Source organism: Marmota monax, unplaced genomic scaffold (genome assembly GCF_021218885.2).
Source record: "Marmota monax isolate L192 unplaced genomic scaffold, Marmota_monax_Labrador192_F-V1.1 WCK01_AAM20220418_F8-fsc00163, whole genome shotgun sequence".
Classification (NCBI taxonomy): Eukaryota; Metazoa; Chordata; class Mammalia; order Rodentia; family Sciuridae; genus Marmota; species Marmota monax.
Window position 1 is genome coordinate 1,481,038 of NW_026693660.1, and position 17,105 is coordinate 1,498,142.

The following is a 17,105-nucleotide window of genomic DNA, read 5'->3' on the forward strand; positions in this document are numbered from 1 at the left end:
AGTGAAAAACTACTCAGCTATATACATATATATGCAACAACATGAATGAATTGCAGAGGAATTAGGCAGAGTGAGAGAAGCTAGATAAATGGGCACCATGGCATATGCCTATAGTCCCTGTTACTCGGAAGCCTGAGGTTGGAGGATCATTTGCACCAATAAGTTCTAGACCAGTATAGGAAACATATTGAGACCCTATTTCAAAAAAAAACAAAAACAAAAAACACAAGACAAAACCACAAATTGTAGGAATTGTGTGATTCAATTTAAGTTAAACTCTAATAAAAACCTAAAGAAAGTAGATTAGTGGGTTTGGGGTAGGATGGCATGAGGCAAGAGAAAAGGAACACAAAGGGACATGAGGAAACTTTTAGAGGTGATAGATACATTCACAATCTTTTTTTAAAATATTTTTTTAGTTGTAGATAGACATAATATCTTTATTTCACTTTTATATTGTGCTGAGGATCAAACCCAGTGTCTTCCACATGCAAGGCGAACACTCTATCCTACCACTAAGCTACAACTCCAGCCCTATATTCATGATATTGACAGTGGCAACAGTTTCTTGGGCATAGAGAGAATCAAACTTTATCAAATTGTATATATTAAACATGTAACTTACTGCATATCAATTACACCTCAACAGAACAGTTTTTAAAGTGGGGATAGAATATCAGGCAAAGAGGAAAGAGTGACGTTACAAAAGCAGGAGGGAGAGCTGGGATGCAGCTCAGTGATTGAGCACTTCCGTAGCATGTACAAGGCCCTGAATTTGATCCCAACACTAAAAGGGCAGGGGGAGGAGACAGCATAGCAGACGCTAGCTATTTAGGAAAGATTACGGAGAATGGGCCAATATGAGGCTGATGATACATATTTTTCTCATTTATTTCAATGTTTCAAATGTTTAATTTATTCTAAGCATTCAAAATCTTAATCCTTGTCAAGCATGGTGGCACATGCTTGTAGTTCTATATACTCAGTAAGCTGAGGCAAGAGGATCCCAACTTTAAGGTCAACCTGCACAATATAGTATAAGATCCTGTCTTAAAATAAAATTTCTAGAAAAGGCTGAATGTAACTCTGTGGTAGAACACTTACCTAGCATGCAAGAGGCCCTCATTTCAATCACCAGTATTGGGGGGTTGGGGGGAGGATAGGCGATGAACCCTTGGTTTTTCAGTCTTCCCTATTCATTAAATTACTAAATTACTTACAAGGAGGAAAGATAGATTAATGTAATCACTAAAAATGTAACTTTTATCAAATGTAAGGCTAGAGGAAAAAGAATGAATTTTCTTGTTTAAAAAAATAACACTATATGTGGGATTTTGCTGGGGCATAACTAGGCATGAACCCAGGGGTGCTTTATCAATGAACTATACTCCCAATCCTTTTTAAAATTTTGAGACATGGTCTCACTAACTTGCCCAGCTGACCTTGAACTGTGATCCTCCTACCTTAGCCTCATGAATATTTGGGATTACAGGCATATACCACCACAGTCAGCTTAGAAAATTTAAAAAGATAAATACATACCTAAGGAATTCAACCTGATAGAATTCTAATTTTAAAAAGTTAGAGATGATAAAAATATAAATCTTTCAAAATTAGTGACTTCTGTGTTCAACACCTAAAGGGAACTCTTTTCATAGGTTCAGTTTTTTTCTTATTCCATAAGTAATATCAAATACAAGAGATGTAGAAAAAAAGAAAAACTATAAGGGATGTGTTCAGGAAACTCACCATTTGTACAACAGATTCCCTTAAACGTGTTTCTTCTTCAGTCATAAGAGTCAATTCTTTGCAGACCATAGCAGCCAGCCCCACATCTAAGCATTCTGGATCTGCTGCCATCTTGAAAATGAGCTCCTCATGTGAAAAGACACAATGACGCCTTAGCCGGCGGTAATGATTTACACACTGACGTCCAATAGGCAACTAAAAACAAGAGATTTCCAAATTAATTACTTACTTATAACATATTCCAGTATGGAACCATTACTTATCCTTCAAATCTTCCTTTTTAACATAAATAAGACAGAATAAAAATCCCATCTAAGAGGGGATTATAAATAAGCATGCTATGAACCAGTTAGAATTTCAAAGGCCCATCCCACAGAAAATTTCCATAATTTGAGATGCTAAACTTTGGATCTAACATGCTAATTTTCTTCTTATTGTGTACATCAAGAAGCAGGGTTCCAAACAACAGTAAGTGTTAGCGAGGATATGAGGATATGAGGATATGAAAAGGCACACTCATACACTGCTGGTGGGAATGTAAATGGGTACAACCAATCTGGAAAGCAGTATAGAGGTTCCTTAGAAAACTTGGAATGGAACCACCATTAGACCCAGCTATCCCACTCTTCTTAAAAACAGCATACTACAGTGACACAGTCACTTCAATGTTTATAGCTGTACAATTCACCATAGTTAAACTGAAGAACCAACCTAGATGTTCTTCAATAGATGAATGGATAAAAAAACTGTAGTATATATACACAATATATCACTCAGCATAAAAAGAGAATAAGATTATGGCATTTGCAGGTAAATGGATGAAGTTGGAGAATATCATGCTAAGCGAAGTAAGCCAATCCCAAAAAACCAAAGGCCAAATGTTTTCTCTGGTAAGTGGATGCTGATCCACAATGGGGGGTGTACAGGGGTGGGGGGAACTTTGGGCCAAGGGGAGGGAGGGAAATGGAGGGGGTATGCGGGTAAGAAAGATTGTGGAATGAGACAAACATCATTATCCTAGGTACATGTATGACTGCACACGTGGTGTGATTCTACATCGTGTTCAACCAGAAAAATAAAAAGTTGTGCTCCATTTGTGTGTAATGAATTGAAAAGCTTTCTGCTGTCATATATAACTGATTAGAACTAATAAAAAATAAAGTTAAAAAAAGAAGCAGGGTTCCTTGGCATATAAATGAAGCAGCAAACTCTATTAGACCAGTGTAACATGGCTACTCTGATAAGAAAATTAAAGGGGGCTGGGGATGTGGCTCAAGCCGTAGCGCGCTTGCCTGGCATGCGTGCAGCCCGGGTTCGATCCTCAGCACCACATACAAACAAAGATGTTGTGTCCACCGAAAACTAAAAAATAAATATTAAAATTCTCTCTCTCTCTCTCTAAAAAAAAAAAAAAAAAAAAAAAAAAAAAGAAAATTAAAGTATTGTAAAAATAAGTAAAGAATTGTAAAATTTCAGGCCATAAAGGATTAGATGCCCTAGAACAAAAGAACAGATGCAATTAGAAGAAAAAAAGAGAAATGGAAAGAAAAAGGGGGTAAGTACTACTAAAGCATTCCACACTAACTTTTTATATTTTTGTAAGAAAAAAAACCAAAAAACGATAGTTTAAATTTTTGCATTTCTAGAAATCCTTTTAAAAACGACCAGCCTAGCAGAAGGAAAATTCAAGAAAGTGAAATAATGAGATTAAATACTTTGTTTCCATAATAATGAAATAAATGGCTAAAAGAACAATTTTCATAAATCAAATACTAAGTTTATAGCTCAGCAGAAAAGCGTGGCCTTAACATGCTGGAGGATCTGGGTTAGAACCCCAGCACCACAAAACAAAGAACCACAACAACAAAAAATACACTCTTTAAGGTAATTTCTGCAAATTTCTACAATGATCAAGCTATAAATCAAATTATGATACGAGCCACACACTGCACCATGCACCTGTGTACCCACTCTAACTTCAACTTCTTTCTTATGGCTAAAAATTGTTCTGTTTGTATTTTAAAACTATAATATAAAAGAAAGAAAATAAGAAAAAGAACCTTTAAAAACCTTTTCAAATTCACCTCCTTTTTGAGAAAGGCAGAGAGGAATCAGGGAACTCAAAGAGCATGAGGTTATCTCTGAATCAGGCATGCTTTTCAAAGAAACGATCACTTCCAAAAATATGTATTTTTAATGTATGATTAGGAGTCATATTGTCTATTAAAAACAACTCTTTCATGTCTTCATTCTTAAATGTTTACTTTTTAAACATTTCTCACACAGCTAAAATACAAGAGCAAATAGGGAAAAAAAACAAACTATGAAGACTGGGGATGTAGCTCAGTGGTAGAGTGCTTGCCTACCATGCATAAGGCCTTGGGCTCAATCCCCAGTACAGAAAAAAACAAAAATTAAAAAATTAAAACTGGAGATTTCAGTTCTTAATTATTATAAGGAATTCACATAAAATAGAATTGCAGCTTATAAAAATTAGTCTCACTGCCTTATTCCAGAGATAAAGCTATTTTAACTTTTCATTATATCACTATCTTCTTCTAAAGAGTATCAAGGACCCTCACCCACAACATTTGACCTGCTTGAGATTATTCAATGAATTTATTAGCACATTACATATCAGGTAAAAAACTTAGGCCTAGTGAAATCAAGAGCTACTCAAGATCAAATTCAGTTACAGTAAGCATGTTAAAGGCAGAAACAATCCCTAACTCTTAAACCATCCTGCTTCCTACCATACACCTAGCCAAGTACCAGGTGAATAAAAAACAGGCAATATTAGCTGAATTTTTTAAAATAAAGCTCAAGCTCAAGGCAAAACCTAAACTTAGTCTTGTTCATGCTAAATTATGCTGTTTCCAAAGCACAAAAAGAAGTTTAAAATTACTGAACTTAAATACAACTGTTCACAAGGTAGGCATGATGTACACACGTACAGTCCTAGGTACTCTGGAGGCTGAAGCTAGATTGAGCCCAGAAATTGAGGACAATCTGGGCAACAGAGCAAGACCCTGTCTCAAAACCAAATTAAAGCCAGGCATGGTGTCACACACCTGTAATCCCAGCAGCCAAGGTGCTAAGCAACTCAGTGAGACCCTGTCTCTAAATATAATACAAAAAAGGGCTGGGGATATGGCTCAGTGATTGAATGCCCTGAGCACAATTCCCAGTACCCTCTACCCACAAAAAGGAAAGAAATTAAAATAAATAAGACAAGACTGCTCTTATTTCATCTTATTCATTAGCCAAGAAAACAAAAATTCTCTATGGTTAATCATGTAATTTAATAAATTAAGGTACCTACAGAAAATATAAGATCCACTATTACTTAATAATTTTCCCCATAACATTGAAAGGCATCAAAAACAGCATTACTAAAAGAAAAATGAAGTCAGGGAGTGAATATTATAAATATGCAGTCTTTTCCCAATTGATATAATGTAACCATAACTAATTATGTTTTGATATCTACCTCATACAAAAGCAGAGCAACAATCACTGACATTGTCCTTTACTCATTTTAAGATTCCAAAGTGCTCAGATAAAGCAAAGTCTAAAGGAACCATATACTCCCTCAAAAAGGGCTCAGACTGTCCATTTAAAGTTCAACAGAATGGGGGAAAATAGTGAACAGAGGAGAAGTAAAAAATCATAAAATCTTCCAAATAATGTGATAGACTCTCTACTTTTAACTTTCTAAATTACAAGAGCCACTACAGTTTCTACTGAAATATTCATAGACCTTACTCAGAACCCAGTTAAGCAAATATGACAACTAAGCTACATTTTATAGGGGTGTTAGTGGACGTACAACAGCCACTTGCTATAGAACAGACCCAGTCAGCAGTACAGAAGTTCACAGCTTCAGCAAAGTTGTAGCCCTGGTTAAATCCAGAGTGATAGGCACGAGGAAATGTCACAACAAACTCGCCAGCACACTGATTGGTCCTGTACACCTAAATGCAAATTGAGAACAGGAATACAAAAATGAAAAAAAATAAATAAATAAATAAAACAACAAAAAGAAGACAGATTTTATCAGTCACATAGATCCAGAAGCACTTTCTAACCTAAAAATAATAAAGCATTATCTTAAGGCATATCAGAAATAAAATTAGAGTTTAAGAAAGAACTAGAATTCTACCTTCTTAAAACAGTCACTGATAATACATTATAATTTATAACAATTAGCAACCAAAAGAAACTGAAAATGTTACTCACTGAATGACTAGTCTTCTAACATAATAATTTTTTTATAATTAATAGAAATTTTTTAATTCATCTATTATAAATACCATGAAAGCATGAAATTTTCTACTACCTTGAGATAAGTTTTGGGAAACTGATTAACTTATACATTATAAAATAAGCCCCAAATTAGTCTTCCTGAATCTTACTTTGTTTTACAGTACTATGGGTATCTTGAAAAGTTACAGATTCAATTAGAAATTTACTCTTTAGGGACAAAGTAACACTATAAATGTTAGTCTACTTTTCTCATTAAAGTTATAACAAATATTTAATTTTATGTAACTAACATTTAATTTATATTTTTTCAGGTTTTAGTAAGTTGATAATCATTTTTCAAAACAAGTTTAAAGGAGAAAAACTATTTAGAATATATTTTTACTTCATTATCTCACGTATTAAAAGCTGTTAAATCTTTACATAATAGCGCTGGGGTTGTTGCTCAGCAGTAGAGTGTTAGCCTAGTGCATACAAGGCCCTGGGTTCAATCCTTAGCACCACATAAAAAATAAATTAATTAATTAAAAAGGTATTGACAACTACATCTAAAAAATAAATATTTTAAAAAATCTTTATATAAAAAAAACAAGGATAAGAATTAGTCACTAGAGCTAACACTTCAAATACCTATATCCTAGTTAAACAGGGATAATAAGAAAAAATAAGATTTTTGTTCAAACCAGGAAAAAATGGTTTGCTGAAACAGAAGGCTGTTTGAATAAGTAGGTATATATAAAGTATGATTCATATCTTAAAATTTTCCTACTGGGTTGAAGATGAAGTTCAGTGGTGGCCTAGCACATGAGGCCTTAGGTTCAATCCCAAGCACCACAAAAAAATTAAAAATAAAAATAAAACATATTCCTTCTTACTCAAATAAGTTGTTCCCTAATTTAGCTAGAAAACAACAGAATCTTTCACTTCCAGGTACAAAACAAATGTGATTCTATCCAATCAAGAGCTAAAATAACTTTAAAAATACTGAAGGGAGATACAAAAACTCACAGGTACACCATGTTCCATTAGCACATTGGGGTTCATGATGGTGACTAACTGATGTAGGAGATCAGGCTGGGATTCAAATAACTCAGGTGCCAACTCCCTCATCACCTCCTCTAGTTGTTCTGCAGCATGAGATGGCACACCATACCATGTCTTTGGCTCCCCCCTAGCAAATGAAATAACTTGTTAGCCAGGTAGAGCATAGCTCTCAGGAAGTCAGGGCCTCTGAATCAACCCACTAAATTATGATCAACTATGTCTCATTCCATGGCCAGATTAAAGCCCTGAATCCTGACAAGCACCTCACAAATATGTTCTATTATTTGTAATAGGAAGTAGTGCAAGTATATGAATAGGCAGGTGCACTACCTCCTATCACCACTATTATAGGAACAACTCTAAGTACATGAACTGTTCAAGGGAGATCGGTAATAGTATCTTTGAACAGGAAAGACACTACATGAAAACCACTGTTCTAAATGATACTGACGAGCTATCTCAAATCACTAGTCCACTGTACATTCCTATTCTCCCCACAATGATCAAAATAAAAAGTCAATGGCTTCTAGAATACCTATAAGTTTAATTTATTTCTAGGTATTTCTTTAATTTTGTTGTCCAAAGAAAAAGCCAAGATTAGGAATTGTTGAAACCTTGAATATAGTTGTCCATAATTCTTATGGACCAAAAACTTGGCATCACTGAAACCCTAGACCACTACTCTCCCCCATAAAACTTACTGAGATGATAAAAATATTTTGTTTGTGATAGCCAATACAGTGACCCCTAGTCATATGATCATAGAGCACAAAAAAGTAGCTACTGCAATTAAGAAAATAAATTCTTAATTTTACTTACTCTTAATTAATTTAAGTAGCCACATGTGGCCAGCAGTTATCACACTATACAGCACAGAAATGGAATAAGAAAATCACTAGTTTTCCACTGTATTCTGTGATCTAAGTACTATCTTCTAAGTGAAGACAAAAATATCACATAGTTAAGATATCAAAATAGTAGGTAAGAAACTAGGTAAATAAATAAAAGCTGTGAGATACAAAAAAAATTCATCAAATCAATTGAATGACTGCACATGTAACTTGGGCAATTTGAAGGAAAATGTTACTGTAAAGAAAACCATTATTTGAATATTTCAACTACTAAAGGTTAGTCATATCTTCAAATTATATTTGAACTTTATATTTGAGCTTTTAAACACCATATTTTGCCTATCAAGATATACTAAAACTGGGTTGGTGATATAGCTCAGAGATATGGGACTTGCCTAGCATGTACTAGGTCCTGGGTTTGATCTCCAGCACCACCAAAAAAAAAAAAAAGATATCAGTAATTTTCATGTATACCAAATAACCATCATTTCAGCTACAACTTTAGATTAAACTATGTGCACATACTTTACAAGGGGACAACCTGAGGCACCTCCCCTTTCCTACCCAATATGCTATCCTACTTTTGGATAGAAAATACTTTCGAAGTGAGTTTTCCCTAATATATTAACTACTATTATTAAATCTTTAAAAAATAATAATTATCAGGGCTTGAGATATAGTTGAATGGTAGAACATGTGCTCAGCTTGTGCAAGGCCCTGGATTTGATCCCTAGCACATTCCTGCCTCAAAAAAAAAAAAATCACTAAGTACATATGCTATACTGAAGACCATACATACCAGTGCAAGTAGTTAATGGAATAACTCCAATGATCTTCAATGTGCCAGCAAAAAGAAGAGAAACACATTCCTACATAGAGCCATGGCACCTTCATACCAGAAATGTCCACATTAATATGTGCAAGAACAGATTGCTCCAGGACGGGCATGTTATTCAAATTCCAACCACAAAGTGCATATTCCTTAAAAAAGAAAAAAGTTAAATGAAAAATCAGAAATGACAAAAGCTCAATAGAAATCTCAAGAGAATCTTTCCAAGAGAAAGTATTTTATAATATCTACCAAAAAATCTATGCTGTTATCTAATACCTGTAATTAATCTAGCTATATATTTAATCCTGTCTCCTTTTTAGGTACTATTTAGATTTCCCTTTATTTCAGATACCTTGTTTAAAAATATGAGTAAAGATTCAGTCTGCCATTAAAATAGTGTAAGATCCATTTTTATAGATCACTACTATATTTCTACTTTATCTCCAGCAACGTAAGTTCCCAAATGTTTATATTATATGTATTGAATGATGCTAGATACAGTGTGAAGACAAAACATAAGATACATAATCAAGAATTTGTGACAAAAACTGAAGGCCAATATGATGTAGAAAGTCACCACCATCATCCGTCACTATAGACTCATCTATAAATATTAGATGAATTATAACAGTAATAAAGAAACTTGATTCATGGTTAAATTTGAAAAAAAAAAAAAAAAGGGGGGGTGGGGGAATTCCTAGTTTTAAAACCAGGTGAAACAATGCCAGAATGGAAAAGAAAGCTACTCTCAGAGTTTCTTGGGGTTTCTAATGGGACATAAATGCATAACTGAGTTTCAAACACTAACCCCTGCAAATAGAGACTTAGAGTGCTTATCAACCTTATGCTGAGCAATTCTCAACAGTGAGGATGACAGGATCCATGATGTCAAAGCATTTTCATAATAATTATAAAATGATATTTGCTTTTTTCACTAAAATCCTTACAGCAATGTGTGAGCTTTCCAGAGAAAGCATGGTATGTGACAAAATATTGAATGCAAAGGCAGAGATGAGATGATGTTGTTGTTATTATTGAGGCACTTTATCCTCTGACCTTTTCTTTTTATTTTGAGACAGGGTCTCACTAAAACTCTTAAATAGCCAATGAAAAAGCTAAAGAGAGAATTTGTTAATGAGAAAACAAGATTTGAGGAAATGACTCATAATACAGCACAAAGAAACTACAAAGTGTAGTTAAGAGTCATGAAGGACAGAATAATCAAGTTAACTAGGAACTCCAATAAGAAATAACAAGTCAGGCATGGTGGCACACACCTGTAATCCCAGTGGCTTAGGAGGCTGAGGCAGGAGGATTGCAAGCCCAAAGCCAGCCTCACAACAGCAAGGCACTAAGCAACTCAATCTCTAAATAAAATACAAAATAGGACAGGGGATGTGGCTCAGTGGTCAAGTGCCCATGAGTAAAAAAAAAAAAAGAAAAGGAACAACAAGGATCCCCCAACTTCGCCCTCCTTCAGCAGGAAGCATAGAAATGGAATGTAGAAAATTGGCAGTGGGGAAATGTAACAGTCCACTTTATGCTTTGAATATAGCCCTTGCTGCTACACAAAAATAAAAATATAACAGGGAGATACAATTTCTACCCAATAGGCTAAAATTAGGAAGAAGAAAAAAAGAATGAAAGACAAAAGGATTAACAGATACTATTCGACTACTCGATTTCTTTTTTTCTTTTTTGGGGGGGGGGGGTTGGTTAGTTAGACACCTGGTTGGCTGAAAAAAATAATCTAGTTAAAGACATGAGGTCTACATATAAAAAAGTTACAGGTCAAGGCAATATATATTAAATTCCAAATGTAGACATAAGGGTAAATTATATAGCTCTTCGGGGGACAATAAAATAGTAGTCATCATGAATTTGAATTACTAAGAAAACATCACGGAAAAGGAAGAACCTGAGTTGAGCTTTCAAGGATAGCTAAGATATAGACAGAGATTAAAGTGATAGGATTAAAGCAATTGTTCAGTGATACAGCACATATTAATCATGTATGAGTCCCTGGGTTCAAGCCATGGCACCAAAGACAACAAAAAAGATTTCAAGAAACATTCTAGGAGGCAGAGCTACAGGAATGTAAAAGTAAATTACAGAGAGAGAGAATATACTAATCTGGCTGGTGAAGGGGCAAAGTGAAAGACTAATACTTAGAAATATAGAAAATAAGACTAGAAAGAAGGATTGATCTTAAATTTTGGACTAAAAAGCTCAGATTTCATCCTTTACTCAGTAGGAAAATTTCAAACATAAACAAAAGTAGAGTTCCATGGTAAATTCCCAACAGTCTTCTACACTAATATAGAACTTTTCCTAAAAGATTCAAAAATGGCTCACAGTGCCCAGACTGTTTGTACAATATGGTTTATGCAGCATGCTGGCATTTCTTCCTTCTGGTAATCTGTAATTTCGGCACATGCTTGGCAAAGAAAGGGTGCTTATGTCACTAGCTACCAATAAAAACCTTGGGCACTAAGTCTCTAATGATTTTTCTTGGTAGAAAATACTTCACATTTGTTGCCACATTTTGATTCTGGAGTGATTAAACACTTTTTGGGGGGAGAGAAGGGGCAGTTCTAAGACTTGCATCCAGGGCCTCATATGCTAGATAAGTGTTCTATAACTGAACTACATCCCCAGCTTTTTAATTTCATTTTGAGACAGTCATGCAAATTAACCCAGGCTGGCCTTGAACTTGAGATCCTCTTAGCTCCTGCATTAGCCTCCTGAGTAGCTGGGATTGTAAGTGTGTACTAACATACCCAGCCTAAGTACATTCTTCCCACCCCCATGTACTGCGGATTGAACTCAGGGCACTCTACTACTGAGTTACACCCCTGACCCTTTTTATTTTGAGACAGGTTCTTGATAAGAAGCTAAAGCTGGCCTCGGACTTGCAATCCTTCTGCCTCAGCCTCCCAAGTAAACAGGATTACAGGTGTGCATCACTGCATCCAGCAGTACATTCTTTCAACAAGAGATAAAATTCTTAAACTACTACCAATTATAAAGGGAAAGAAAAAGTGGCAAGGACCAAAATAAAGAAAAATGAATGATCACCTCAATTCAGTTTTACATATCTCTGTGACAGGACTTCCCTATATATTACAATTTAAATATCTAGATTGAAAAACAACTTGCCTGGATATAGAAAGAAACATTTCAGGACCCATCAATAAATGTAATTTTTTAAAAATTATAAATAACTTTCTAGTTTTTACAACAGAAAAAGCTAGGCAAATTTTCAGCACAGTTAAAACTTTAAGCTAGGGGCTGGGGATGTGGCTCAAGCGGTAGTGCGCTCGCCTGGCATGCGTGCGGCCCGGGTTCGATCCTCAGCACCACATACAAAGATGTTGTGTCCGCCGAAAACTGAAAAATAAATATTAAAAAAAAAAAAAAAAATTCTCTCTCTCTCTCTCTCTCCCTCCCTCTCTCACTCTATCTTTAAAAAAAAAAAAAAAAAAAAAAAAAAACTTTAAGCTAATTATTTTGAAATGAAGAATTATATAGTTTTTAAAGATATTTTAAATTCATTGTTTTTAAAACTATGATTAACATTCAAAAATAAATAATAAAAAAATATAAATCCTACATACTTAATATTTTTAAAGAATATGTCCCTTAAAATTAGAGAAGGGGTGGGGCTTGGGGGCAGGAAAGATGACGGAACAAGATGGCCATCCATTACCTTAGGTACATGTATGACTGCACATATGGTGTGATGCTACATCATGTACATTCAGAGAAAAAGTTGTGCTCCATTTATGTACAATGAATTAAAATGCATTCATATACACCTAATTAGAACAAATAAATCCAAAGAAAGAAAGAGTTGTCCCAGAAGGCTGGGGAAATTCGTGGATACTTTGATTTTACCTTTAAAAAAAAAATTAAAGAGGAGTAGTTTTCTATGAAAAAACTAAATCAGTTTGGGGCAAAGCACAAGTTTAGACAATACTATTTATACCTCTTCTTCTGGTAACATCTTTCTCCGACCATCCTTCACAGGAAATCCACTTCCAAAGTCTTTTGAGGAGATATCAGCCCCATACTCTACAATAACATCTTCTTCAATGCTGCTGACCAGACGCCAGAATTCCTTTTCTACTAGTTCTGTAGGAACCATCTACAAAAGAAAACAAAGTTAAAAGATTATTAACCCACTGTAACTATAAATCTACTATAACATAATACACAGGCCAAGTGAACACAAACTCATAACTAAAACTTTCTCATTTCCCAAAACAGGAATGACTAGGGTCTTAGCTTTTCCCACAAAGAATGGGGAACTAAGAATAGGGAAAAGTTAAGAAAATTTGGATAGTCAGAAAAAAACATAATGAACTTGAACAGTTTTTTTCTGAAAGAAGCTACTTCCCAAGAAAGATGAAATTGAACTAGGACATCGAGTAGGAAGAAGGAAATGAAAGTGACAACAAAACTGAATTTTAACAACTTCGGCAAAATGTTTTGATAGAAACTAAAAAACCCAAGATCCTCCAGGAAAAGCAGCAAACCCCATAATACAAGTAACTAAACAAAAGCAGCAATAACCAAATTGCTTCATATTTTTTGTAAAGAATTTTTCACATGCACATTAAAACAGATTTCTTACTAGAAGATGACAAACTGCCACATTAAGAGTTAAAAGTGCTGGGGTTATGGCTCAGTGGTAACACGCTTGCCTAGCATGCGTGAGGCAATGGGTTCGATACTCAGCACCACACACAAATAAATAAAATAAAGGTCTATCAACAACTGAAAAAAAAAATATATTAAAAAAAATTAAAATAAACAGAATAGATGATAGGTCCCTAATTTCTCAAGATTTAGTGTTATCTCATCTTTTTTATTCTGCCCATTCCCCACACAATCTTTAAAAGTAAAAAGCAAACCAAAAGCTTTAGACTCAGATAAATCTTTGTATCTCTCCAAACTAACCTACTGTTGCTACTCACATGGACTGGCATATTAAAATAATCAGACTTAAAATTATCTGCCATCTCTCCAAAGCTCTGAAGTGTATATTCTCGAACAGCTTGTTCAAATCCAAAGGCTTCCCGAGGTTTGTTACATTCCTGAAAAGGAAACAAAAATATATAAGATTAATTCACTGAACCTCAACTGGAGAAAATATTAAAAACTCATAGATAGGGAAATGATCAAGGAAGGCAGTACCCTAAATGAAACATATCCAATTAATCCTAGCCAGCAAAGCAAGTATCAGTTACTTGCAATTGGTATCATAAAATAATATTCTGGAACCTCAACTACATTTTCACAATCTTTCAGCAGGAAGGTGGTAATGAGATAGCTTTAGACTCTGAAGTTGGTGTTATCCTGTGCTACCACAACAAGCACCTGGGACTAACAACTTGGAATCAAGCCCAGGAATGCCTATCATTTTTTAAAGTATATATTTTTAGTTGTAGATGGACACAGTACCTTTATTTTATTTATATACAATACTAAGAATCGAACCCAGTGCTTTACACATGCTAGGCAAGTGCTCTACCACTGAGCCACAAACCCTAGGCCCTGCCTATCATTCTTAGGATTCAGTGGATCTGGCCATGGAGAAGATAAATATTCATAGAAGAAGGAAAAGTTATGGACAATGAAATAGCCAATAAGTAGTTAGGATATCTGGCTAGGAGAATGATTTGTTCATAATATCAATCACCGTAACAAAACTTAAATATTTATAGTAAAAATGCCATAGAATAGACATTATGATTGATGTATGTATATAGGTGACTCTATGACCAGTGTGATTCTGCAATCTATACAATTAGAAAAATTATACCCCAATGATACAAATGTATGAATTGCCAAGATCATTGTAATGTCATGTGTAGATAATAAAAAAAAAAAAAGTAAAAATGCCTCTGAGTCTATTAACCTTGAACATAGTAACAAATAAATAATAATTCAAAGGCTATAAAAGATCTTTGAAGGGCTAGGGATGTGGCTCAAGCGGTAGTGTGCTCGCCTGGCATGCGTGCGGCCCGGGTTCAATCCTCAGCACCACATACAAACAATGATGTTGTGTCTGCCAAAAACTGAAAAATAAATATTAAAATTCTCTTTCTCTTCTCTCTCTCTCTTTAAAAAAAAAAAAAAAAGATCTTTGAAGTACTTGGATATACCCAGCCAACTCCTCTTTAATGCCCTACCATGACATTTTGTTAAAATAAGTAACAGACTATGTATTTCATAATGACACCATTATTTTTAATAAGAAAAATTTAGTACAATCAAATCAAAATCTGGACAAATAAAAAGGTATCATTCTTTATTTAACAGCATAAAAAGTGGATGTATGATACCTAAGCTCTAAAATTTCATGAGTAATTACAGTTTTCATTTTTAAAAAAATCCCATAGCTTTTATTCATTTTTATTCCAGCAATATGAATATTCTGAGAAGAAATCTCATTCAACTGTAGCAATAAGTAGGATTACTTAAGGAATAGTCAGAAAAAGAAAATCTGAGAGCAAGCTGCCACAACAAAGCTGTTACATTCCCATTTAACAGAGCTCTTCTCAAAATCGTCAAAAATTTTTTACTGAAGAACAAACAGAGCAGGACAAGCTTTCCAGGAATTTTACATATGTATATATGCATGCATTACTGTTTTTAGTTTAAAAAGGGCCCAAAAAGGTTAGGCTTGTACCTCAGCAACACACTTAGGACACCTCCAGTCTCCTTTGGGTACATCAGGTAGTGGTGGAATTAGACAAAATGTATGATAGCTGTCATCACATCCATCACACAAAAGCAATTTATCCTCATTGTTTCCTCGACCACAAAACATACAAACATAGAGATCAACCTGTTAAAATAAATAAATGAAATAAAAGTCTATTTTCTATAATAAAGAATTCTAATTTTTACCAGGAGCTCCATAGTTAAAACACAATAATGTACTCTAAAAAGTAAATGTAACTTAAGTCCTGCATATCTATTTCAAATTATTTCAATGGCTCTTCATAAAACTTCCTAAATTTCCCTCCAGAGCTTCTATAAACAAATTAATAAAAGCATATCAAGTTATTCAAATAAAAAAACCTACAAATCTAGGATATGTAAAAATTAACTTTTATTTTTTTAAAACTGTCAGTTTTCCTACATATAAATATACTTTGGTAGAGAACAAATATTGAGAACTGCTTGTAATAATACATCTAGGTAATTTACAAGTATTCTTGGTATCTGCCAGGAATTGACTCCAGGATCTACGGCCCCCACCCAGTCCCAGGGATACCAAATTCCACAGATACTCAAGACCCTTCTATAAAACAGCTTAGTATTTGCATATCTATGCATATTCTCCCTTATACACTTTATACTTTAATTCCTAGATTACTTATAATACCTAATTACAATATAAATGCTATGTAGTTGTTATACTATATTGTTAGGGAATAATGTTAGGTCTTGTTTTGTAAAGATACCTTTTTTTTGGCGGTACTGGGTATTGAACCCAGTGATGCTCTATCTCTGAACTATGTATGTCCCCAACCCCTTTTTAAATTTTACTTTTGAGACAGGGTCTCACTAAGTTGTCAGGCTGGCCTCAAATCTTGTGACGTTCCTGCCTCAACCTCCCAAATTGTTGGGGTTATAGGCAAGTGAAACCAAGCCTGTCCACAATTTTTTAAAACTATATTCTGCGCTTTGAAACAAAGAATGTGGAACCTGAGGATATAGAGGGCTGACTGCTCACAGACTCACATTTAATTCTCTCACACAGTTACATAGAAAGCATATGATTTAGGGGAAACAGTCTACATACAAAAGACAAAGCAAGGTTAACATTGTATAAACAATAACTGCAACTTTAGATATGCCATCAAGTCTCCTAATCAACAGCAAACCAAGATAAAAAGTGCAAAACTGAAATTAAAATAAATCCTTTCCCTCCTGACACATCCCAAAGCACTTACAAAGTTAACAGAGAGAGTTCCTTTCCGTTGTCTCATTTGCATGTTAAATGCGTCTGACCTGTTGGTAACTTTTCTTCTTCGGGTGACCTCATCTTGAAATAAAAAGTTATATGATAATAGTAAAAACTAATGTTGAGAGCTTACTATGGACCAGACACTATTTAAAATTATTTAAATTAGTAAAAAAAATCTCAAAACACTATGAGGTAGATATCATCTCTGGTTGAAAATAAAGAACCTAAGGTATAGAGAAGTTAGATAACTTGCTCAGAATCACATAGCCAGTCAGTGGCAGATTTGGGATTCTAATCCAGGCAATCAAGCTCCAGAGAGTTTAACCATTAAAGCTATTCTACCTGATGTAGGACTTATAGGGTCTCTCAAATTAGTCAGGGA

The 17,105-nt window shown here is 34.5% G+C and overlaps 1 protein-coding gene across 1 annotated transcript in view; it reads right to left on the minus strand.

Moving 5' to 3' along the window:
- Positions 1–17,105, minus strand: part of Kdm5a (lysine demethylase 5A) — a 97,151-nt gene that overhangs the window by 51,738 nt on the left and 28,308 nt on the right. Inside the window, exons 7-14 of the mRNA XM_046459905.2 lie at positions 16,710–16,801; positions 15,437–15,595; positions 13,719–13,838; positions 12,728–12,886; positions 8,707–8,888; positions 7,021–7,183; positions 5,604–5,723; positions 1,750–1,944 (exon numbers count right to left, since the gene is read on the minus strand). Of these exons, the coding sequence (XP_046315861.1) occupies positions 1,750–1,944; positions 5,604–5,723; positions 7,021–7,183; positions 8,707–8,888; positions 12,728–12,886; positions 13,719–13,838; positions 15,437–15,595; positions 16,710–16,801 (1,190 nt within the window). The remainder of the gene's footprint in view (positions 1–1,749; positions 1,945–5,603; positions 5,724–7,020; positions 7,184–8,706; positions 8,889–12,727; positions 12,887–13,718; positions 13,839–15,436; positions 15,596–16,709; positions 16,802–17,105) is intronic.